Genomic DNA, 25,089 nt, shown 5'->3' on the forward strand with positions numbered 1-25,089 from the left:
AACACTGTGATTAAACCTGAATACTGAGGTTTTAGTCTAGAAAAAAATAACTGTTATATTAACATCCTTTGTCTAAAAAGAAAGACACAATAATACATGTGCCATAGGTTCACCACCATTGGCCTAAGGGATGCAGTGCAGCAAAAAGAGAAGATCTGCTGCAGTTTGTCTGCAGGAGTGTGTTTGAGTTCTAGTTTCATCAAGAGTTGAATCATCTTTTTAAATTACTCACTTGCTGTAAGCCTCATTATTCTCATTCTGAAATGAAGAAAATAATACCTGCTTACCCTAGAGACTGCTGGGAAGGTCAAATGAAATATGAGATATAAAAGCTTTCTGAAAACTATACATATGATATTATTATTACTATTTAATTTAGACTCTCCCCAAGGCTGCCAGCTTGTCCCACTCCAGTCTGAGTAGTGATCAGTTGGTATCTCCACTTGCTGTCCCCAAGACAAAGGGTTTTAGACCTTTCTTAGCAAGATAAAGGCTCAGGCTAAAATCACATCCATGGACTGAACCTGAAATCCAGGTATAACCAACAGAGATGAAAAGAAGTGTGTCTGCTCACCAGGGACACGTGTGCAGGCTGTGGGCAAGCCTCCAGAGGATGCATCTGGGCACTAGATCAACACAGTGGATAAGGGAGCCAGGCATCCCGACCCTGCCCTAGCACAGATGCCAGCAATGTCTCTGCAGAACTCACCTCAGCAGACCTCCCTTGCCAGGGTACAGGGCCCAGCAGATGCAGCCAAGTCCATCCCTTCCAACCAAGCTAACTTCCCTGAATTCTCTGAGCATGCCTCTTTTTCTCATTATTTCAACTCCTGTAAACAGCCCTACCTAACACTGGCAAGCTTCAGAGGCAGCAGTTAATATTTTTTAAAGATGTGAAGAACTGTTTTTAAAGTGAAAACTTAGTAAGTTTAGTAAAAACTTAAGCCTGCAGTAGCAGGCATTTATTTTTCAAACTTTCCACTTTTCGTGCATTAGCTCACAGGATCTAAAATAAGGTGCCAATAAGTAACTTATGGTAATAGCTATTCAGGAGGCATTATGGTTCTTACACAGCATGTTTACCAAAAGCAGGGCCCTCCTTGCCCGCTGGGCTATACAATAACCAAAGAAAGAAAAAAGGGAGGAGAGCCAGTCATGGTGACACATGCCTGCAATCTCAGCACTCAGGAGGCTAGGGCAGGGGGATGGGAGTTCGAGGCCAGTGTAGGCCAGTCTACATACCAAGACCCTATCTCAAAAAAAGAAACAGAGGAAAAAAAAAAAAAAAAAAAGAAACAGAGAGAAAAAACTAAGTTATAAGTTTTGTCAAAACAACCACTAACCATGTGCTGTGACTTGCTGCCCACTGCCATCTTCACCCTCCATCTTGAACAAAGAAAGGCTTCCATGGAAGGCCCAGCCAAATCCATAGGCTGGAATAAGCAGGTGCCCACTAATCTAACCTGGGCCTTTTTTGTGCTCCACTGTTCTTGCCCCACCCCAGGCCATACATACAAGAAGTCTTTCACTTCCTTTATCCCTTCTGCTACCAAAGATTCTACACTTTCTTTCTTATTTAGAGCTTCAAAACTATTTCTGCAAAACAAGAATACAAATAAAGAAGGCTCATTACTCAAGGGTCATTCTGCTCAGATGATCTATGTCCAGCTCTTCTGTAGCCAAAAGGTTTTATCAGATTCCAGGATGCCACACTAGTGGCTACTCACCTGGTACCTGATCGAGCTAAGAGCTTCATTCAATCCACAATGACAGTCTCCCCCCTACAGGAGATTTATTGGAGGGCAAGGAGTTGGACTTGAGCGCCAGGTGCCTGGACTAAGTCCCAGATCTGCCACTTACTAGTCACAGGACTTTGTATAAACCCTTAACCAAACTGAGTCTCAGTTTCCTTTTCTGTAAAATGGACACGATGATGATGATCATAATAATACCCATTGCACAGGGTTGTTTTAGTAACATGAAATAAATGAGCCAGCAGACAGCACGCCCTTGATAAATGTCAGCCTGCATCCCTGGCACTGTCCTGTTTGAGGCTAATGAGGCCTCAGCCTGTTGGAAACCACAGTCTGAATTCTAAGACTGAACAGTCCATGCCTGTTACCTCAGAAGATGGAAGGAGAGAGTCCAAACCTCAGAATGAAATCCACAAAGCTTGTTCTGACATTGAAGGTCCTCTACAGTCTATTCCCACCCTGACTTCCACTCCTGCTGCATTCCCACACCACTCTCCAGGTCATCTATTTTTTTAAAAAGTTTATTATCTAAGTGCCACATACCACACCAGGCATAGTTCTCCCATCTGGCCAGTCCAATGTCTTCCTAGTCCCAGATTCTACCCAGCGGTCGGGACAGAGGTCCACAAAGAGCTTCCACAAAGCCTTCTCTGGTTGCCCTACTCCTTATGAGCTTCCACTACTGAACTCCTCCCAAGTCTTCTGGTTCTTTTGCTACATGACTATAGTTTATAAACCTAAGTAGAGTACAATTAACTCAAAACAAGGGGGAAATCTTATATCTCTTTGTATATCCCTAAGTGACTAGTACTGGGCTTGTGCTTAGCAGAGACTCAGTGAATACATGATTTATATCTCAAGAGGGCTTGATGGCTCAAAGCAAATATAGGATCATTCTTTCAAAACATTCTTAAGATCAATAATATCTCATAGCACAGAAGTTTAAAGGCTTAATCTCCACACCTAGACTAAGTAGGTTTATGGTTAAACCTTCCATTAATTAGCTTCGTGACCTTAAGGAAGTTACTTAACCTCAGTGCTTCAGTTTCTTCAACTATGAACTAAGGATAATCAAAGTACCTACACTTCTTAGGGTAGTTTCAAGGATGAAATAAGATAATACACATGAAGTACAATGGATGGATCCGGGCACACAGTAATTACCTGTAAATATTCAATATTATTATTACTATTATCATTGATGTTATTATTATTACTACCTTCTTGAAGTTCAATTCATCCAAAATGTCCCAAAAAGCATTTGGTAAAGTATCCTGAGCCTAGATAGAGACGCACTGGGTATCAGCACATACAAGTCACTTTTTCCCTCCTCCTTCATTCATTTGGCCCATTAGGTTATAGAAAGCAGTAACAAATTTCTACACCTAAAAGGCATCCCTACCTTTGTGCTATTTATCAGTTGCCTTGTACTGTTATAAAATCTGTGATTCTACAATCCTTTCCACCTCTGCAAAGCTTTAAGTGTGTAAGCAACTCAAAAATACTTTCCCAGGCTAGGGATGCAGCTCAGTGGGAGAGCACTTGCCCAACATGAGCAAAGCCCTGGGTTCAAGCCTAGTACCACAAAAAACTAAAAATATTTTCCTAATGGCTTAAAAAAGAAAGGAAGGTCCAAAGGAAAACTGACTCAGTACCAAAAACATCAGCTGGGCATAGTGGCACACATCTGTAATCCCAGCACTTTTCGAGGCCGAGGCAAGAGGATCCCAAGTTCTAATCTAGCCTAGACAACTTAGTGACTTAGCAAGATATTGTCTCAAAATAGAAAATGGGGCGGGGGGGGGGGCTCAGAACAAAAGCTCAGGGTTCAATCCCCAGTACCACAAAACAAAAAAAAATGAGGTCATACAGAGCCATCAAACTTACTACATTTTCATGAAGTACCTTCTTCAGTGTTTTCCAGTTTGACCCAGGCATTAAGCAAAGCAGAAAGCCTTGCTTCAAACCCACCAGGGATGATTTTACATCTTGTCATCACACAGCAAATTTTCCATCAAAAAAGTGGTTTCTCTTTTCCTCTCTCCCACTCTCTATTACTTTTCAGTGAGATTTTTTTTTTTTTGGTACTGGGGATTGAACTTGGGTTTTAATTAAGATCAGTTTTAATACACAAGCTAAAAGGCAAATAACTCTTCAATAATGAGACAAAATGAAACTGCTGACAGTAATAGAGAAAGAATGGGCAGTTCAGATTCACAAACTGGAATTCAAAAAAAATACAGCAAACTTCTTTCAAGATATCTGCAATGAGGAGAACATCCTGCTTTCCAGTCTCAGAAACTAATTTCTGCCAAGTCATTTTCAATCAGAGTCTGGCCCATGGGAGGGAACCTCTATGGTGAGATGGTTTTTTTAGGGTAACACACAGGTTAAGAGCACAGATGTAGAATTAGGACATAAAATCTGGCTCCTCCACTTCCCAGCAACACCACACTGTACAAGTTACCTAATCTCTCCAAATCTCATCACCCATAAAATGGCAAAAATAACTATGCCTAACTCAGAGTTGTGATTAAGTGAACTCATTAAATAAGAATATCCTCACTCATTTTTAGATTCTATAGTTGTTTAGCCCAGTGGCTGTAGTGAACACTAATAAACGATAACTGTTTTACTCTCATCTGCATGTGCAGCTAACAGCCAAAACCAAGGCTAACCATTTTTAAAGTCAATACTTTTCTTGCTGAGACTTATCAGTTCCCATAATTAACCCAACAAATTAGTTTTGTGGAGCTCATTAGAGAACAGACACAAAGAAAATTATAACAAAATAGAGCAATTTAAGCTTCTAAATGTATTAAGTAATACTGACATGAGCACTAAGATGTTCATAGGGTAGATCTGATACTCTCACTAAGCAACAGCATGCCAACCACTGCTTCTTCTAACTCCAACCTCATTCTCCCAGGGCCTCTAGGAAGCACAAGGCATTTTGATACTTTTCCTGTTCTTTTTTATTCCTTTTTAATTTTATTTATTTATTTATTTGTGGTGCTAGGGATCAAACCTAGGGCCTTACACATGCTAGGAGTGCTCTATCACTTAACTCCATGCCCAGACCTTTTCTCTGCTACTTAGAAAGTTATATATTAAAGTATCTTAATTACACAAAATTAAAACGCTCCCAAGCAGCCCATCCTCTAAATATCACCCCTATCTAGAAGGTGTGTTTATTCTGAAATAAAGAGAAAAAAAAGTTCTTTCTTAAAATTATTTAGAGTAAGAATGCAAGTATAATCTATGCATGTAATAAAATTAAGTGGGATTAATCATTTGCATATTTGTTCTCTACCTACCTCAACCCAGGTTAGGTATCTGTGTCACAGGCATTACAATGCCTAGCACCAGCCTAGTAAAATATAACACAGGCAAACATACCATGTATCTGTATAGTAGTCAAATATTTTATTTATCCTCAGAACATAGGTATTTGGGTTTGACATGAACATCCCATGGTCTAAATCCTTCCAAAGTGAAGACATTGAGAAAAATATATTCAAAATAATATCTTGAATATGCAGTTTATATTATTCAACTTACCTGCAGTGGCTAAACAGGAGCTCATCAGGACAAACACAGTGATCACATAATGGGACGTCATTTCTCTTTCTGCAACAGCACGTCTCCTCCAGTCACGTCAGCCAATAGTTCTTCAGATCACAATCTTTGAAAATCAGAAGTGGCCTGAAAATCCTCTTGGCGATTTTCAAATTTCCTATAAAAATAAACAAATTTCAGTATAAAAACAGTACAGAAACTTTTTATAAATACACATTAAAGTTAAATGGAGAATTTCTGAAAAGCATAAAACAAGAAATTTGTCTTGAAAAAATGCCAAGACAGTACTCAACCAAACTAGGAAGAGGGTTTGGGTGGTAATTACCTAATACAGATTTTACTTACATTTGACACTTAAATCTTTGAGTTGTGGAAGTTTGGCGGTGTTGCTTTTGTGGAACGTTTTGTTTCATTTCTGAGATTCATCTCACTATGTTACCTAGACTTGTTTCAAACTCCTAGGCTCATGCAATTTTCCTGCCTCAACCTCTGGGCCCTGTAGGCCCACAACACCAAACCTGGCAAAATCTTTGGTTTTATATACTTTTCAGGACTATAGAAGAAAATCGAAGTGCACCTGTATCCTCACCAGTGATACCATGGTACTAAAGTAATCAATGATACCTCAAATACACATTCCCTAGTGCCAGCAAGCAAACAGAAATAGCACTGATTACAGACTCAAGTTAATGTTATAATGACAGAGTTATCACAATGATCAAATTAAATTACACTGAGAATCAATCTAAAGAAAGCAAAGAACCATAAAAAAGGAAAAGTTTTTATTTCAACTGTTGGCTGACATTTTAACAGGGGAAAAGTCTCTTTCAGCCCCATCTGAGACTCTCATTACTAGAGTAGATGATCTAGAAGGCCTTTCTAACCTTTTCTTACCCAGTCTTGAATGACAGCTTGGTGCTGGCCTGCTTAACTTGAATATTCTTCCCATGTCCGTAACAGTTACTTTATAGAAACATTCCAAAGTATATTTTCCAGCCCTACAACCCTGAGCCTGGCACAACCCACAGAAGTTGTTCAGTTCAACAAATATTTACTGAGCACCTATTATGATCTAGGTATGGTTCCTTCTCATCAGCAATAAAAGTCATCTAACAAATTGATAAAAGGTCAAAGACCCTGCTTGACCTAAGCCCTGGACAAAACCAGACCGTGGAATTTCTGGGAACCTAAATGGACTGATAGGGACAAACCTCTCTAAAAGAACATGCTATTTTGGCAAACGCTAAGAGTAATTTTTTTGAAACAAAACCCTGTAAGGAGATCTCAGGAGAAGACGGCTTCCTAGAGTATATGGGGCACATAAACCATAGGCAGCAGGGGGCTTGTGGGAATATTTAATGAGCTTGTATCACCCCTGCCCACAGATGGTCTTTGGGCCTTCGAGGCTACGCTGCGTTAATCCAGGGGCTTAAACAAGGTCTGAACAAACCTATGGAAAGAAAGGCAAATGGTTCTATTAAAAAATATAGACTGCAAATTGCTGACAAGAATATTGGGCAATTATTAAAATACAGCAATTACAGATATAATAGAGCCAAGCTAAACAGTTTGATGCCCAAAGGCAAACCACAGTGAGTTTACACCGGATCTTAAAACATCTCCGAGGACGTCCAAGACAAGTTGAAACTACACACTGCTGTTTCTAACAAAGAGAGAGCTTTTCTTCTTTTAGCTTAAAAGTCCTTCCCTAATGTAACTTGTTCAAAAAGAAAATAAACTGCAGAGGGTTTTTATCTAATGTTCCTAGTGTGGTGACAGGATCCTAAAGCAGAAGGGAATATAAAGGGAAGCGTGTGGTTCCCACCCAGCTGAACTCCAACCTTCACACACAACTTATGGATGGATGCCCTATTGAAAAGAATGCTGGTGACAGCAGGCTTCCAAAAGGTTGCAGCTTTGAAATAAACCAAGGGAGACACAAACTCCCTTCTTCTGTGAGGTTCTATCACACTCACTCTTTATAGACCAAGGACTCCCGGCCTTGGCTTTTTGACCTCACTAAATGTCTTTGGCCTTTATGAACCAAATGCTTCCTTTTGAAATATAAACAGGTCCTCTGAGATCCTGAAAGCACAATTTTGTGGCTATACATTTCAAGGCAATGTGTTCCACTCAAAGGGTATGAAAAATTTAGTATCCACAAAGAAAAGAAAATTCTGAGAGATCATCATGGATTACAAAGACGAATGTACTAGTAATTAATTCAGCTCCTTTCAGAGTTGGCCGGTTTACTTCTGAAGCCATCAAATGGAACATGCTGCCCTGCATTCTTTGGTGATCCAAATAAGCACCCAGGTAAAGACCAGGATTAGTTGCAAAAACCCTACTTAAATGGATCCTAACACCATCAGGGTTTAAACCAATGTCTAAGAGGAATTGGTTGGGACCAATATTTCCTGGGTTGAATTTTTGGTCTTGTTTTTTTAAAGAGTAAATCCTGCTCTATTTGAGAAGAAAAATTATGGCAAAATGGATGTCTGGTGATGAGCTAAGAGCCAGTAAGAAAAACTACTATCCCTCATATGCCTATATACATAAAATTATTAAAATCAGGACTCAGTTAAAAATTATCATATAAAGATATATGAATAGCTTTTAAAAAATGGAAGAGGTCAGCACGCTATTAGTGGCAATGAAAAGCCCCAAATCCCAAGACCTACACTTGTCCTGATGGCAGACAAAGGTTAGAAAGGTCTCTTTCTAAGGCCACCACTCCTCCCAGCTTCAGCTCGGTCATTACAAACTGGGAAGCATTCTCTCTCCTCAACAGTTGCTCTCTGAAAACAGAACTTGTTTTCTAAGAGTGGGGAAGCCTGCATGGCTACTATCAAACATGGCTGTGCCTATTGCACAAATCATTACTGGTCACAATTGTCACTTGACTGCAGGACTATAGGTGTTAGCTATAAAAAATAATTTTTGGTAGTGCTGAACTCAAAGTTCTTTAAAAATTCAAAAGACAGGGCTGGGGATTTAGCTCAGTGGTTCTGGCGCCTGCCTCACAAGTGCAAGGTCCCAAGTTTGATTCCTGGTACCAAAAAAAAAAAAAAATTCAAAAGACAAAATGAAGCACAAACCTGTACACTCTCATATCCTAATAGTGTACTGACATGGTTTTTGTCCCCAACTGGGGAGGAAAATTGGGGATTTAACAAATCTGAGGATCTTTAGGACAGAGATACTGAATGGGATTTTAGAAATTACCATCACCTAAACTCAAATACCTAAGCTTCTGGTAGCTTAAATGTAAAATGGTTTCTGAAGATTATTAAAATATTTTAATGTGTCATTTAAGTGCATTTTTTAGAGAAATACATATTTAAGTTTGCAAATGGTGAAGTAAAAGTTCGTAGAGGAATAGTTCTGATGGTCATTCAACATGTTATTCAGGGGATTCAGAAAAGAGGCAATGTGGATGACATCAATATATATTTTAAAAGGGTGTGTGGGATGTAGAACAGATGCTATTATTTGATGATATTTGGATGCCCTTTTAAGATCTGTACACAAAGAAAGTGAAGTCACTTTTATTAAGTCATAGCAGCAACTCCCAGATTTCTCTACCTCACAGGGAAAGTGGATAATTCCCAACCCCCTTATTCAGACAGATTTGGCACAAAGAAAGAAGAAGTCTTGGATTTGGTTGAGAAATCTCTGGAATCATATCCAAGCACAACAGATGCCCAACAAATATTTACCACTACCACATGCCCGCCACTGATCAAGAAGTCAATGATACAGCAATGAAAAAAGGAGCCAAAACCCTGCCCTCATAGAGTTTATATCCTAGTAAAAAAAGAGAATCATTTACTGTTTTAAGTGAGACATTTAATTTCCTGGGCTCCATTTCTTCTCGACAAATCTTTAGTTACTGCTTACTCTGTTCCAGGCAATGGAGATATAATGGCCAAGCAGAGACATGTTCTTTGCCTCTCTGGGCTTCAAGTATGGTGAAATAAGCAAACAATCACAAATACATAACCACACAGTATGATAAGAGCTCTAAAGGAAAATCATCTACAGATGATGAAAGATACTTCAAGGAGAGGCACACTGCAAGTCCTTGACATGGAGAGAACAAGGCTGCACAGCGGAGAGAAAGAGAAGAGGAGTAAGGTTCACAGGCCGTGATCAGAGAGGGTTTTAATGTCTCCCTGGAGGCTGTACAGAGAACTGACTGAAAGGAGGCCACAGTGCTTGAGAAAAGATCAGCTGAAGTTTACAAAGGGGTAGACAAGAAAAGATGAACATAGAGGTCAGAATGGAACCTGTTTCTTCCTTTGTAAGGGATGATAATAATACTCTTACCTAGGTCACCAAGCTGTTTCAAGAATCAAATGAAATTGTGCATGTATGGTATAAAAGCCATCATTATTTATCATTAGCAGGTCATATTTACCAAAAAGATTTATTATCCTGAGGCCTAGGATTAACTGAAGTCTCAACATGCTGTGGCTGCCAGTTGCAGGAAATGAAAAGCAGAAGATTACTCCTGAACTCCTCTGTGGGTGGGCAGGAATTCCAGTGAAGACCAGAGGGAGGGGGCCACAGAGAGCACAAGGTAAGCAGAGGCTGAGCCCACTCTCCCGGGCTCCCACCTGCTGTCTTCAGGGGTAGGGAGCTGCCCCTCCTGGCCCTGCAGCCCTTACTTCCACCTGAGAGTGCCAATGTCTGGCCCTGGTATCCTCGGTTTCCTTGGTTGGAACCTCAGTGGGTCTTTAAAGGACCAGACACAATGACCCTCACTCCCAAGCAAAACACATCAAAATGGAAAGAGGGGGTGTGGATACATTTCACAAGGTAGTGAAAGATGTGTTTAGTTTGAGTTCACAAATAGATTTTTCACCCACCTTACAGAACTCAGAGCTATCTTTTCACATTTAAGATTTTTGCATCCAAAGACTTCTGCTGCTTATCATTTATGGGGGCATATTCTTTTAAGCAAGAATTAATAGAGAACTATATTTGGAAGTTTACATCCCAACATACCCACTTAGCCCTCATCATTCTCTCATCCATAAAATGATAACCCTTTATAATACACGGCATACAATATAGGCATGTTACCTAATCTGTGTATCCTGTCCAACACAGTCCTATGTGTAGTGCTGGGACTGCACCCAGAGTCTTGCAAGTACTAGGCAAGCACTCTACCACTGAGCTACACACTCAGCTCCATGGTCTATTTTAAAAGGCGAAAGATTTATGAGATCTGAACTGAAACCAGAGTATCCATGGTCCATTTTAAATCAGTAATTGTCACTGCTGTTTTTATTGTTAAAATACACCTAAGACTTTTTCTAAAACAGAAAATTAACAGTAGCAATATAAATGGTAGTTTGTAGCAGCTTTGTATTAATTTTGAGATATTTATCCAGAACTTCAAAATTTCTCTCAATTATCAAAAAACATGATTCCAAATTCAATGTAAGATATAAATCCTTTCCTAACAATAGTCATAATACTGGAAATTTGTTCCCAAATGGTGAGGGAGCCATTACCTCAACCCATCCAGTATAATTACGGGATCTAGCTGCACTAGCTGCATATTCTTTCTCATTCTACCTTACAATTCCCAAATTAGCTCCAGGGGTTTACAAGGGGCTGCAGAACTCAGCCTGGCACTGCCACCAAACCAATCTACTTAGAATGAGGAACGAGCTGTCTTCAAGAGGGTTTAAATTGTGACCCTATAATTATTCTGGCAAAATTCAGCACACTGAATATTTTCAAGATAACAGTCATCCATTCTTCAGGCCTTAGCAGATACTCAGCCATTGAAAAAATCTTTGGTGGGCTGCAGGAATAACTCAGTGGTAGAGCACATGCCTAGCATGTGGTGGCCCTGGGTTAGATCCCCAGCACCCCAAAAATAAAATACCATTGTGTACATTACAATAGAAGAATGGAAAGCTATAAATTGTTAAAATATCTCTCAATAACAAGTGATAAACCAAAAATTATGAGTTGAATATAAGAAAACCTTCAAGGCTGGGCAGTGGCACAAATCTATAATCCCAACTTCTCAGGAGGCTGAGTGGGAATCATGAGTTGGAGGCTAGTCTGGGCAACAGAGTGATACCCCTATCCTAAAAAAATAAAATTAAATTTAAAAGAACTTCAGGCATCCTCAAAGGAAAAGGAGGCAAGAAAAGTACAGGAATTCTGTCATGAATGTGTTACACATTCAGATTTTGGAGCCTTAGTTTTTAAATTTCTAAATGGAAAGATGTGCGGTGCTGGGGACTGAACCCAGGACCATCCATTGACTGAGCTACATATCCAGCGCCGCCCCCCCTTTTTTTTTACTTTGAGACAGAGCCTCACTAAATTGTTACGTTTCCCAGGTTAGGCTCAAACTTGTGACCCTCCCACCTCAGCCTCCTAAAATGCTAGGATTACAGGTGTGCACCGCCACACTTGACTAAGAAAATCTTTTATTCCATACCTTACATATATTTGTTATCATATGGATAACTAATCTGAATCCCTCCTAGAGAAGGAGACTTCAAACATACCTGTGGAAATTTGAAATGCATAATCATATAATGGCTAGGAGGAACAAAAGAACTGGAAAGTAGTATCCAAGAAAAACAACAACGTAAGAGCACTAAAATGGAAATACCACATTAGTTATTTTTAATCTATTGATAGCTCACATGAACCAAAATATTTACAAGCAATATCTTCCCCAAAATGCAGGCATACATAAAACCTGAATTCTGTCAAATCTGTTCATTTGCTCAAAACCTGCCATTTTTACGCTGTTCTTCAAAGCCCAGAAAATCCCCTCTCCTCATTCCAAAAGCCACTTCTAATTAATCCCATTCCACTTTGAACACTGTCTCCTTAGTGTTCTGTGTATAATTTGTTCCATGCTATCTTCTACTCAGAGACAACTAGGAATGTCAGAAATAGATAACATCTACTCCAACCCCTTAATTTTACAGATTAGCAAACCAAGAATTAGAAAGACTGCAGGACTGCCCCAGTATTATACAGCAAGTCAGGGGCAGAGCCAAGACTTGTCCACATGCTGCTCTGTAATTACTCCGTGATTGTCCAAGTGTTTATAGTTCATTCCCCTCCCATCTGAGGCTCACACCTTCCTTCTCCAAACCCACAGAACATCTCAGTGACTACTGAGCGCTTACTGTATGCTGTACGGCTTCTCACTTAATCCTCTCAGCCACCGAAAGACTGACATGCCCTTTACTTTTCACAGGGAGAAAAGGGAAGTTCCAAGACATTAAGCACCCTCAAGGTCAACAGCTATTAAGTCCTGGCTGGCACCAGGATTTGAACCTATGTCTGTATAACTCCACAGCCCATCCTCTTAGCTGCTACAAAGAAGAGCCCTCCAGAAACAGGTGACTAAAAAACAAAACAAAAAAACCAAACAAAGGCCTGCACCTGAGCACTAAACAACAGTGGATACTAACAAGGCCCTGCATAGATAATCACTCTCTGATGACAGACAGTCTCATGAGAACTGACACAGGGACAAGTTATTTTGTTTTGAAATCAGGATGGCAAAGTTCAATCACTAGTTATATTTCATGTCATTCATTCATTCAGCAAACAGCTATCTAACACGTACTGGGCACTACGGAAGGGACTGGACACAAAAAGTAGTGAATTAAACACATCCATGTTTTCATGGAGCTTACCTGTTAATTGTTGAGGGAGACAACAAATGTATGTAAATGTCAAGGCATGGGCCATCCTATGAAAGAACAATAAAGCAAGTTGGGAAGAGACAGTGATGAGAGGAGGGATGCTGTTTTAGATAACGGATCGAGGATGACCTGGATGCGGTGACACTTAAGCTCAGAGATGAAAGACAAAGCTATAACAATATCTGATGGAAAAGCATCCTGGAGAGAAGAAATACCAAGTGCAAAGGCCCTGTGGTGAGAGCTTGCTGTATGTTCTAGGACCAACAGCATAGTAGAGCAGAGAAGTGTGGGGCCCCCACAGCCTATTTGTGTTCAAATCCCTGCTATGCCTCGCCCAAGCAATGTAATTATGGGAACTTACTCAAACTGCTATGCCAGACCTGTATCCTTTACAGGGTTACTAAGCAGATTAAGTAAACTAGTATCATAGAGGTGCTTAACACCTAAAATGTTGTCAGGGTTTGGTAAATGATGGCATGATTAGGTAAACTAGTCAATGATAACTCAGTTCCATTCAAGATCATGTATTTACAATTTGATAGTTTTGAATTCCAGGGTTAAAGTACACTCCTGGCTCTGTAACTGGCCAATAACTTCCCCCTCAACCTTAGACTTCCATAGCTGGGCTTCCTGACCTAATGAAAATCCATACTGATGGCATCTCACCAAGGGCAGGAGGCACATTATTCCAGCTTCACCATTACACTAACAAAAATTACGCTCTTCAGTCCACATCACCCTACCGCCAAGAAACTGGCACTTCACAATGGAATTTCTTGCCTCTTAGATGCAAGTTATTTTCTGGCTTCCCAGGATGGGGTCCCACCAACCTTCACTGCTCAATGGCGTCACTGGCAGAGCAAGTAGTGACTTTGAACTATAATCCTCTACCTTTGGAAGGTTTAAAAATTTACTTCAAAATCAAGATAGTAACTTAATATCCAAAAAGACCTTTCCTCCAATGTTTTATTCTAAAACAGACATTTCCCCAGGCATGGTGGCAGTGTATGCCTGTAATCCTAGCACTCTGGAGGCTGAGACAGGAAGTTTGCCATGAGTTCAAGGCCAGGCTGGACTACATAGTGAATTCAAGGCCAGCCAGAACTACATAGTGAGACCCTATCGCAAAAAAAAAATTAATTAATTAATTAATTTAAATAAATAAATAAAATGAACGTTTCAAAGAAAACAGGAAAAAAACTCAAGGGTCATCTAGCCTGGCAGTCTCAAGGCTGTTTCTTGCAGTGTAGCCACCAAGCAGGGCAGCTCTAGAAGGTACCCTGAGCCACCAAGGGGAGAGGCTCAGAGCCAAGGGAAGATGTCAGGGCCATGAGGAATTTTTGCCCCCTGCCCCATCCTCTCCCTTAGCTCTTTCCTTTACTATTATGTTTGCTGTTCATCTTTGCAGCCCATTGAGTTAAAGGGCAAAGCACAGTCAGAGAGAAACCACAGCAAACCCCTGCCTGTTAGAGGTAAAATGGGAATCTTCCCAAACCACTTGTAAGGTTGGGGAGCACATGGTTGCTGCTTCCATTCAGACAATTAAAAAGAGATCAGCGCCCTAGCCGGACAAGTCTTAAATGAGGCTTTAAAAATCACATTCTCCCTCTGGGAAGACCTCATGGTTTTCCGTTTCGAATAACGGAAGTATATGTTTAACTGGAGCTGTAAGAGCTCCATAAAATCTTGCTTCTTCTCATTCAGTCATTCAACAAATATTTATTGAGTACTTGGTTCACACTAGCACTGATTGTACTAGATGAGGGAATTCAATAGGAATTTCACAAAATTTTCATATAAATTTCTGCCTGTATGGCGCTTACACTCTAGTTCAAGAAGACAGATTATAAATAAGATATAGAACTGTGTACTAGATAGAGATAAATACTAAGGGAAAAAAAGCAGAGAAGGAGACAGGAAGTATGTATGTCTTTCAAGTTTCTTTAAGTAAGGATCTTCAGGAAATTAAATCAAATAAACTCTGTAGATATTTGGGAGAATACATGCCAAGAAAAGGAAGTAATACATGCAAAGGCCCTGAGACAGAGTATGTCTTGGCATGTGTAGGGACAGCAAGCAGGCTAGACAGCTACAACAAAGTGAGCCTCTTAGAGAGCAAAAGTAACAGGCATGAGGGTGGTAGACTATTGTGGCTTCATGGATCACTGTAAGAATTTTTATTCTGGAAGATAGGCACAGTAAAGAATTTTAACCAAATAAATGATGAGATCTGGCTTAGGCTTTATCAGAATCTTTCTAGCTATTGGGTGGAGACTCAATTGCAGAGAGCCAAGGAGGGAAGCACTCTCACCAGCTACGTGATCTTGGGCAAGCCACCTAACTCTCTCTCTCTCTCTCTCTCTCTCTCTCTCTGGTTGCTCTCAGCATTAGAGGCCTTAAAGAAGATTATTCTATGCCCCACTCTATTCCTAAACTCTATGAATCTAAGTTGACTTCATTTGTGTTGTCTATTGTTAAATTTACCTCAACTATTTAAGTCTGACCTTTCCCCAAAGCTTTAACTGAAGTAGAACTGAGTTGAAGAATTCAATTTGACAACATATACCATATACCAGGCCAATGCTATAGATCCAGGACACAAAGATGGTAAGGTTCTGCTAAGGTCTGGATCCTAAATGTCTCCCAAAGGAAGGACCATGTGTTAAAGGCATGATCCCCAGAGTGCCAATGTTGTATGGGGAGGGGTGGAAACTTTAGGAAGTGGGGCCTCACCAGGCATAGTGGTGAATGCCTGTACTCCCAGCTGTAATCTCAGCTACCCAGGAAGCTGGGGTGAGAGGACTGTGAGTTCAAGGCCAGCCTGGGCAATATAGCAAGACCCCATAGTTTAAAAAAAAAAAAGTAAGGTCTTGTGGAAAGTCTTTAGATCATTTGGGGTATACCTTAGAAGAAGATTATGGGATCCCAGTCTCTTCCCTCTTTTTTGCTTCCCGGCCATGAGGTAGGTAGTTTTGCTCTGGCTTATACGCCTACCATAATATACTGCCTCACCAGAGGCCCAAACCAACAGGGCCAATCAATCGTGTACTTGAATCTCCAAAACTATGAACCAAAATAAATCTTCTTTACAATTTCATTATTTTAAGTATTTTATTATAGTGATGGAATGCTGACTAATACAGACTCAGTTTTCCTCTACAGAATTCCAAATCAGCCAGGGAAAGAAAAAAAAGGTCTTCCACCAGCACAAGTACCTCCTCAGATGCAGTCACCTAATCTTGGAATTCCCAGACTTCGGAACCATGAGATAAACAAACCTTTATTCTGCATAAGTTTCTCAAGCTTCCGTATTTTGTTATAGTAACAGAAAATGGACTCCCACAAAGGGCATTACAGAGGGATAAAGAACTGAAAATGAAGACTGCAGAGAGATCAGGAATGTGAGCAGAACAAGGAGAACTAGCTCAACAGTAAATCAGCAAATGGATCAGGAAGAGAACAATGAAGATGCAGTCTGATAGCAGGCTCGGAATTTTGTACTTTGCACCTTTTCTGACTTGGTCAAGGTGTGGTGGGCATGGGAGCCCTCCTGCAGCAGGCTGAGGAGTAAGTGTGAGGTGAGAAGAAAAGAAGGTGAGAAGAAAAGAACCAAAAGTTCAGACGAGACTAACCCTGACAAGACTACTTGTTATCAAGGACTGCACCATCAGGAAAGTCTTATTCAACACTCTGTGGAGGTGTAAGGTGTGAGAAACAGAACTAAGAGCTGCTGGGAGTGAACTTCTGGTGGTGGAAAGGAGGTTTCTTAGTTATCATCTGGGTCTCATAGAACCACAAATCCTGAAGCTAGTAGCAGACATTCAGAAAAGCCAGTTGCTTCTAACAAATGTTGAGGACAATATGCTCACCCCCACCCTGTCCAACTACTTAAGTCTTCTTGTCTCTGTCCTTTCTTCCTAGTATCCCTAGTTTCTCCCCCACCAGAATACTGCTGAGCAGTAGGGATACAGTTCTGTTGAAAGCATGGCAAAAGTGTATCAGAAAACCTCGTATTCAGCACCAACCACCAGGTGTCATACCCTGAGCCCATAACCTGGCACCATCAGCCAGGAAAAAGCTTTATGGAAAACACAAACTGGGGCCGAGACCCAGTAATGTCAGCAGAAGCTGCCTAACTGCTCTTGGATGTGCTGTTTGAGGAACAAAAAGAAGCCCAAAGAAAGAGGAGAAAATCTTTAATCCTAAAATTATTCTTAATTTCCAATACAGAGCATTTTTAGAAAAATCAGAAAGCCAAGCAAAAAAACTAAGATTCTTTAAAATGTGCATCTACAGTCTTTTCTCCTTTAACCTCTGCAAAAAAGCAAACCAACTCCCAAATGATCATTTTTCTTGGCTTAATTTCACTTCTTTATGATACATAATTGGAAGCAGACTGGTTTTTCCTGGCTTTTAGAGAACAGGATCTTTGGGGTTACAAGAGTTGCCAACTACAGAAACTCAACCCTAGGAAAAAAAGTCGATGCAAAGCTCTTACCTATGTAATACCTACATGAAATATATATTAATTCCAAAAGAACATGTAAATCCTTCATTATGATGCAAAAGTAAACATTCTCCTAATGAATTAGACTCCTCTCTCCCTTTCCTAGCCTCCTTACCCATTTAAATTCAGTGAAATCTTGCTTTGAGTTTAGCTACCTTCCATTCAGACATCACCAAAAAAAAAAAAAAAAAAAACCAACCCTGTCCAGCATGTTATCTACATAGGATACTTTTTGGAGGCAAATTCAAAAATGTAGCAGAACTCTTTCTAAAAGAAATCTCCTTGTTTAGACCACACACTGGATAAAATTAAGACCCTGAACATCTTAGAGAGTAAACACTCTAATAATAAAACATGCCACAGACTAAAAAAAGGCAAATCTACAGAAAACTGTGAAATATACCAAGCAGCTCATCCTTCTGGCTTCTGTCAGAACCATGATGCATTCAATGGCTGTACAGCAACTGCAGTGAACAACAAATATGATGGATTAAAAACAAAAATACAGAGGAGTCTTCACAAAATGAGTTGTTACATCATATAATATGAATAGATGAGAAATAACAATCTTTCTAAACTGACAAAAATAAGAAAACCAATAGAAATGTCTATTCAGAAAGGCTTTGGCAAGAAAGAGAACAGCAATAGTAAATATGCTGATTTAGAAGATCAGAAACTTCTCCCACACACATAGGGAAGACCTTACACTGAGATGATAGAAAATGTATATAATGACTCATTGGTGCTTTCCCTCTGTGTTAAATCTAATGTGCCAGCAAACTACACAAAGTCCGATATGACAAAATGAGATTTATTCAAGGATACTCAGAAGAGTTTTGTGTTTGAGTAAGTTTTGTTTTAAAGAAAAAAAGCCATAAAAGAGATAACTCATAATACACTGAAGATTACACAAAAGTACTTAGGATACCATGTGAATATGGGGTTTTGTGATTAGAATCTAAGAATCTCACTTCATATAACCTTCCAAGTATGAAAAAAGCCACATTCTGCTCTAGTAATTATCATATAGCTAATTTTGAAATGAAATTTGCAAATAGCCATCAGTACATTTTTGCATCCAAGAAGCATTACCAGATTGTCAAAACACATGAATCATTAAAAATGCTAACACAATGATACTCCCCAAAGGGACACTTTCATACACCAAATGGAATTAAGCATTCATCAGCTTTCCATTAATAAAAGAGTAAAAAAGAAATCCAAAGTTCTGTTAAACCCTCCACCTGGCCCGTTGGGTGTCCTCATCCAGCACTAGTGTTAGCCCTCATGCTGTGAAACTGCAGACCATTGCCCAAGGCAATCTGATAAATAATGAAAGCTCAAGGACTCTATCTGTAAAGACTGTTTTCTAGAGATCATTTTTTTCAGGAACTAATCAACTTAAATGTGTTTTTACAAACGGTTCATCTGTAATTTTATACAAAAACCTGGCCTTCAGCATATACCAGAGAAAGGAACTATGTATTTGGAAGGACAGAAAAACAGGTGTTACTTCTTCCTGCAAACAGCACCCGACTCAGAAGGGCCCTTTCATGCTGAGTCCAGTGCCCAAGGGGTAGGGAGAATAGATGCTTCTTTATAATCCTTTCTCTTAAAGCGAAGATAGAGCTAATATTTCAGGCAATTCTAAATTATTATCCTGACAACAGTTTAACATTAAATTCTAAAATTGAACTTTATCAGGCTCTACATATTACTCAGATTCCTCTTTCCAGACTAGAAGCTTTCAACCTAAAGGAATCACTAGCACAAACACTATCATTAACTGTTCTCTTTTCCAGCCATTATCATCAAGTTATATCATGATGGCTGAAGAAATGGTTCTGGGACTCTTATTTCAGACCTTCCATTTTAAATATGGTTTCTAACTCTCATAAGTAGTTGTCAGTTTATTAAGTCTCCATGCTTGGCCTGAAACACTAAAGAATAAAAATTGCAGCATAAGATCCAAATGAGTGTGGCCTTAGACAGAATTTATGTTAATGTTGCTTCAAATATGAAATATTGCACACATCTTGGTTGAGATAGCAAGGGATCAAAATCAGTAGTCTCTAAGGTTGGGAGGGAAAATGGTTGGAAATCTGTGCTAAATCTTAAGCAAAGACTTTGCAAGCAGAGAAAATAAAGCTCAATGTCAGTTAACAAGCAAATGTGTTATTTCAAATAATATAAAACAAGAAATCTAGAAATGGACAGAGCCCAGGAAATGAACCCAAATCTTTTTGTAAAACCCTTCCAACTAGTGTAGATTTATTTCAACTTCACTGGAAACTGAACAAATTAGCAACAGCTTGTGTTTTATGAAATGCTACAAAGAAGCAGTGCTATCACTCCAAGTGTTACTCTGAATATGTGGAACCAGAGAAATTACTTAATGCACTTAATTTTCTCCCAAGACACAAATGCCCTTGCTGAATCTTTTAAAGGCTGGCTTTTCATATAGATTGGATACATTCTTACATTCCTAGTGTCCATATTCCTATGCAAAACTGTTTTTAAGTTAAAGACCCTAAAAGCATTTACCCAGCTCAGGTTATACAAATTTCAAAAAGTAGTTAACATTTTTTAAATTTTAAAAAAGTTCAACAAGTTGACAAATAAAAGGAAAATCTTCCAGTGGACTGATCAAAATGGTAACAAAATTACTGTCAAAACCATTAAAAAAAAAAAAAAGATGGTCCTCTATTAATTAATAGATCTGACAATTTTTCATACAATAACAAGGAAAGGTCAGAAAAAAATATATTTTAAAATGAACTACTGAAAACAGGGACAATTCAAAATGACCACCCAGCAGCACCATCCAGGAAAAATAGTACAGCAAGGTTACTACTTACCCAGCCCTTTTCTAAATTCTGTTTTGCTAGGCTTAAAATGTAAAGACAGACTCTCTCACAGATTTATAATCCCAGGAAATTGGTCATCACTTAGTTATTAAAGAAGTCAACAGTGATCACCTTCTTAGAAGACAAAAGATATTTGAGTTCCCTGGTCTTTTAGGCCCAAAGTCTGCCCTCACAACCACCTGACTTTTATAAGATACAACCAAGTTTGTATGCAAAGGGGAAAGATGAGTTCCCTTTTGACTCTTAAAGAGAATGAGGCCATAGTTTTCCTTCCAGTAAATCAATTTTGTCAATCCTTAAAGGCTTTCTGTGACACCTGGCCTGGTGTAATACCAACACTCAGGAGGCTTAGGCTGGAGGAGTGCCATGAGTTTGAGGCCAGCCTGGGCTACACAGTGAGGTCATAATAAGCCTGAACTACAAAGCAAGACACTGTCTCAAAGGGGAAAAACAAACAAACAAACAAAGCTTTCAGAGACCAAGGCTTTCAGAGCCCTAGGCATCCATCAGGCATCTTGGTCCCCTCCTATCAGAGAACTGAATGTGGACAGCTCATTTGCCAAACTCCAAAACTAGGAACCACAAGCCAATTAGGGGGTATGAGGCTGATAAATATTTGTGGAATTAAGTAAACTACTAAATGAGATCTGAAATAAACACTATTCTGCAGTTTAAGGGCAATGTTGGAATACAGAAATAGGGGGCTAAATTTCAAAGTTATTTTAAAACAGGGTCCATTTGCCCCTAACTTGGTTAATAAATCAATACATTATACAAAAGAAACAAGAAGGGAAACTGGCCTATAAAACTGCAAAGATAGTAAACCTTTTTATAAAGTTAGTTTAACTGGGATTTTTCAAGCAGGTTAATTCTCAAATGTTATTTATACATGTATTTACAGACATGACTGTCAATAGACACATCGCATATATCAAAAGTGTAGCAAATATGATACTTCGAACTATTACTATACATATTGAGCATCACTAATCCAAAAATCCAAAATGTTCCAAAGTCCAAAACTTTTTCAGAACCAATGACACAAGTCATTTCACACCTGATCTCATGTGACAGATCAAAGCCAAAATGCAGGAGCTCTAAACATATTGTATAAAATTACCTGTAGGCTATGGACATAAATTTCACGTTTAAACTTAGGTTGCCTCCCTAAGAGAGCTTATAATGTATATGCATGTAATCTAAACTCCGAATAAATCCATAACACTTCTGGTCCCAAGCATTTCAGATAAAGTATATTCAATCCGTACTAAAATATATGTCTCTGAAGAAGGCACAGTGATCAAATTATTATAATTTAAGGCCAAGAATCCTTTATTGTTTTACATTTGGAAGATGTTAACAGAAGATAATAATGGCAGGATTGTGAGTGAACCAACCTGTAAATAAATCATTACAAACAGTTTTATGCAAAAGATAAATTAGGATCATTATATCAAGATTCACAATGGGGGCTGGGGATTTAGCTCAGTGGTGCTGCTGCCTGCCTCAAAAGCACAAGGTCCTGAGTTTGAAACCCAATACCAAAAAAAAAAAAGATTCACAATGGATTTCTCTGAATTGCCATTTCTCTTAACCTTAACTATTATTCAAACTACACAAAATTATTTCACATGCACACCTCTTAAGGAAAACAAGTTGAAAAAACCCTACATGTTTGTACTTAGTATCTGTCCAGCCACCACAGAGTTCTTGACATGTAGCTAACATACAGGCCCTATCTTTAAGGTCGTTCTTATTTTCATCCGTTGAAATTAAATCTAGTTCTCCATTGCAAATTCAGAAAGAAACTTGATTAATTTGCTAGATAAAAGCACAACCTTTTCTACTTCTGAAGTGTATGTTTAATACCCAACTAACCAGCTTACGTGCCTTACAGACATCAGTGCAGTAGTGTGTTGTGCTCCCCCTATTGGTTAATATTAAAAACAACAATGAATTCCCCAGGGATTGCTTTAAAGTTCTGGGGTTCAAAAGCAAGTTGATGATTTTTATATTTAAAAACATGAGCCAAATCAACAGTTGTTAAGCAAACCTGCCATGCAATAGTCAGATTCCATCACAAGATGAAAAATAAAGGTTGACAAATGACAAATATAAACTAAAGGACAAAAAAATATGTTGAAGTCTTGACTGCTAAACAATGAATAATTAAAGCCAAAAGCAAAGAACACCAAGAAACAGAGCAACATCCTTTAACTAACACAATGGCATGAAATCAATTCCATTTTAATAGCCCTTAAGGGGGTAAGAATTATTTCCCTGCCTCCAGTGCCAACCTCAAGCTGTTTCCTAAGGAAGCCAAGTAATGGCGATCAACAATGTCTGGAGAATTAATAAAAGAAATTAAGACTAAGAGCTATATTAATATAAGTCAGAGAGCTATTTATAACAATTTGGAGCCAGTTTCAGAGGAGCTTCAATTTGGCACCTCATAAGTGTGTGTATATATGTAATATATACAAAATGATCTAGATTCATCACAGATATTTTATATATTTCAAAAGACGTATTCAGCTCAAAAAGGAAGCTGGGCAATGAAAGAAGACCGTGAACTCACTGCACACAAATGTGATTGCACTTGCTGCTCGGGCCCATTGGGTAAACTAGCTCGGGAGTTAGAACTCACAGGTGTGTGTGCTCTTGGGCGAGTAACCTAACCTGTGGTGTATTAGCTGTAAAATGGGGCGGGTGGGGTTTTTATTACAGATTTAATGTGATGCTTAAGTGCGACTGTGCCACTATGAACAGAAGTGTCTGCGCGGAGCAGAGGCTCAACAAACATCAATCAATCATTATTACCCAAAAGAAAGCCTTGTTCACACTGAAGTAACCGTCTGCTGTGAGAAGTACCATTACAGGAAGATTAAAAGCCCTGACCCGGGCCCGGGATTTAGTTCAGTGGTTCTGCTGCCTACTTCGTACGCACAAGGTCCTGAGTTCGATCCCCATTACTTAAAAAAAAAAAAAAAAAAAAAAAGCCCTGTCCCGATTTTACTGCATGTGGAGACCTATCTCCTCCCAGACCGCTCCCCAAGGAACTCAGCAAACACCAGGTTCCTCCTCTGGGCCGCCTCTCCTACAGCTCCCCCCCACACACTCCCCGCTCCTCTCCGGTCTCCGTGGGCCTGGGACAAGCAGTGCCAACACCTGACATGGAAGTCATTCAGTCCTCACAGCAACTTCGTGGGGCTGGTACAGCTAAGGAAATGGGGCGATTTTCTTCTACCAGCTTTCTGGGTAGATATAAAATCCATTAGATTTTACTTAGCGAAGGTAGTTCGTGCTTGACACGCCGGCTCCCTACACTAAATAATTCTAGAAAGTGGGGCAAATGCCCTAATAAGAACAAGCCGCAATCACATTCTTCTAGCGACAGCCCCAAGATTTCCAAGTTTAACCGAAACGAGTTAACACATGAAGAGAGTCTTCCACATACACCGGGGCGCGCGGCTAAGTCAGCCCGGACAGCCGCACCCGAGGGCGCTGCCAGCGGGAAGCGCAGATCGCGAAGGTGCGCAGGTCCCTGAGCTGCGGTCTCTGCCGCCGCAATTCATTGCAAACCCACAACAAACCTTTCCCAGGGACGCTGTCACGCGCCGGGAGAGAAGGGGCCAGCGCGCCCCACAAAGGTCAGAAGGAACCGCGGAGAGGAAGAGTGAGGGCATGCGAGGACTCCTCCCTGGCACTGAGCATCGCCACGAGCGCTGCCCACCCGCGCGTCGCTGGCCACAGGTGCCCGCTCCTCCGAGCGTAAACACCGCAGACAGACACCGCCCTGAGGAGGCCGGAGCTCCGCAGCCAGCCGCAGAGACCCCGGCCGAGAAGCAGACACCGAGCTCGCGCGCCTCGCGGACCCGCACCGCGCACCCTGCAGAGCCCGCGGCCAGCAGCGCTGAGGAGCCTGGGCCCGCACGCACGTACCTCGGAGGCGTGTGTCACGAGCAGATCCACCCGCTGCAAGTTGCAGGACAGCAGAGAAAGTTTCCCCACCCAGCGCTCGCCTCCGGCAGCAGCTGCGCCTCGGCGCAACTACGCCATCCGGACAGGCCGAGGACTTTCACCTCCTGCAGGGAGCTCCAGGAATCGCGCAGGGAAAGTGGCCTGGCGCGAGAGCCGCAGACTTCTCTCCCTCACTCCTTGGGAAGGGGAAAGTGTCTCTCCGCGTCCCCAAAACCCTCGATTTCCCCCATCGGGCCGAGCCAGCGCGCTCCCGCTCCCTCTTACACGCGCGGGCGGGGCCGGGCAGGGCGCCACAGCAATCAGCGCGCGGGGGGAAGGGCGCCTCGCCGCTGCGCCCCCACGGGGGCTCGGGGCCGCCCAGAAACTCCTCCTCCCGCCTCCTGCCTCCCGCCTCTTCTCTCCTCCCCTTCGCCTCCAAGGCTGATGGATGAGCCCCGAGAGCTGCTCTAGCCTACGTCGCCCTTGGGCAGAAAAGGCAGGACAGGCGAGCAGGAGCTTGAGGCCCCCAGGTTGTGGTGGCAAGTGGGGCCCTCTGTCCTGGGAGAAGGGAGGGGGACACGCGGCGCGAAGTCCAGGGAGCGCTCCCCCGAACTGAGTTCTTCAGACTTCCCCGGACTCTCTGGAGAAGGGTTACCTTTTGGTTCCTGGATCTGGACATAAAAATTCTAAAACCTCAATAAGCTGATCATACCTTCTTGCTC

The 25,089-nt window shown here is 40.7% G+C and overlaps 1 protein-coding gene across 2 annotated transcripts in view; it reads right to left on the reverse strand.

Annotated features, from left to right (window-relative positions):
* Positions 1-24,751, reverse strand: part of Tgfbr3 (transforming growth factor beta receptor 3) — a 209,987-nt gene extending 185,236 nt beyond the window's left edge. The window contains exons 1-2 of one of the 2 annotated variants that reach the window (XM_004841284.4): positions 24,350-24,751; positions 5,316-5,490 (exon numbers count right to left, since the gene is read on the reverse strand). In XM_004841284.4, coding sequence (XP_004841341.1) covers positions 5,316-5,376 — 61 coding nt within the window. In that variant the 5' untranslated portion in view covers positions 5,377-5,490; positions 24,350-24,751. The remainder of the gene's footprint in view (positions 1-5,315; positions 5,491-24,349) is intronic. The other variant, XM_004841283.4, reaches the window with a different exon arrangement.
* Positions 24,752-25,089: the final 338 nt, after the last annotated feature.

This window comes from Heterocephalus glaber, unplaced genomic scaffold, assembly GCF_053883595.1.
Source record: "Heterocephalus glaber isolate CG9 unplaced genomic scaffold, H.glaber_assembly_v1.0 deba00001442, whole genome shotgun sequence".
Taxonomy (NCBI): Eukaryota; Metazoa; Chordata; class Mammalia; order Rodentia; family Bathyergidae; genus Heterocephalus; species Heterocephalus glaber.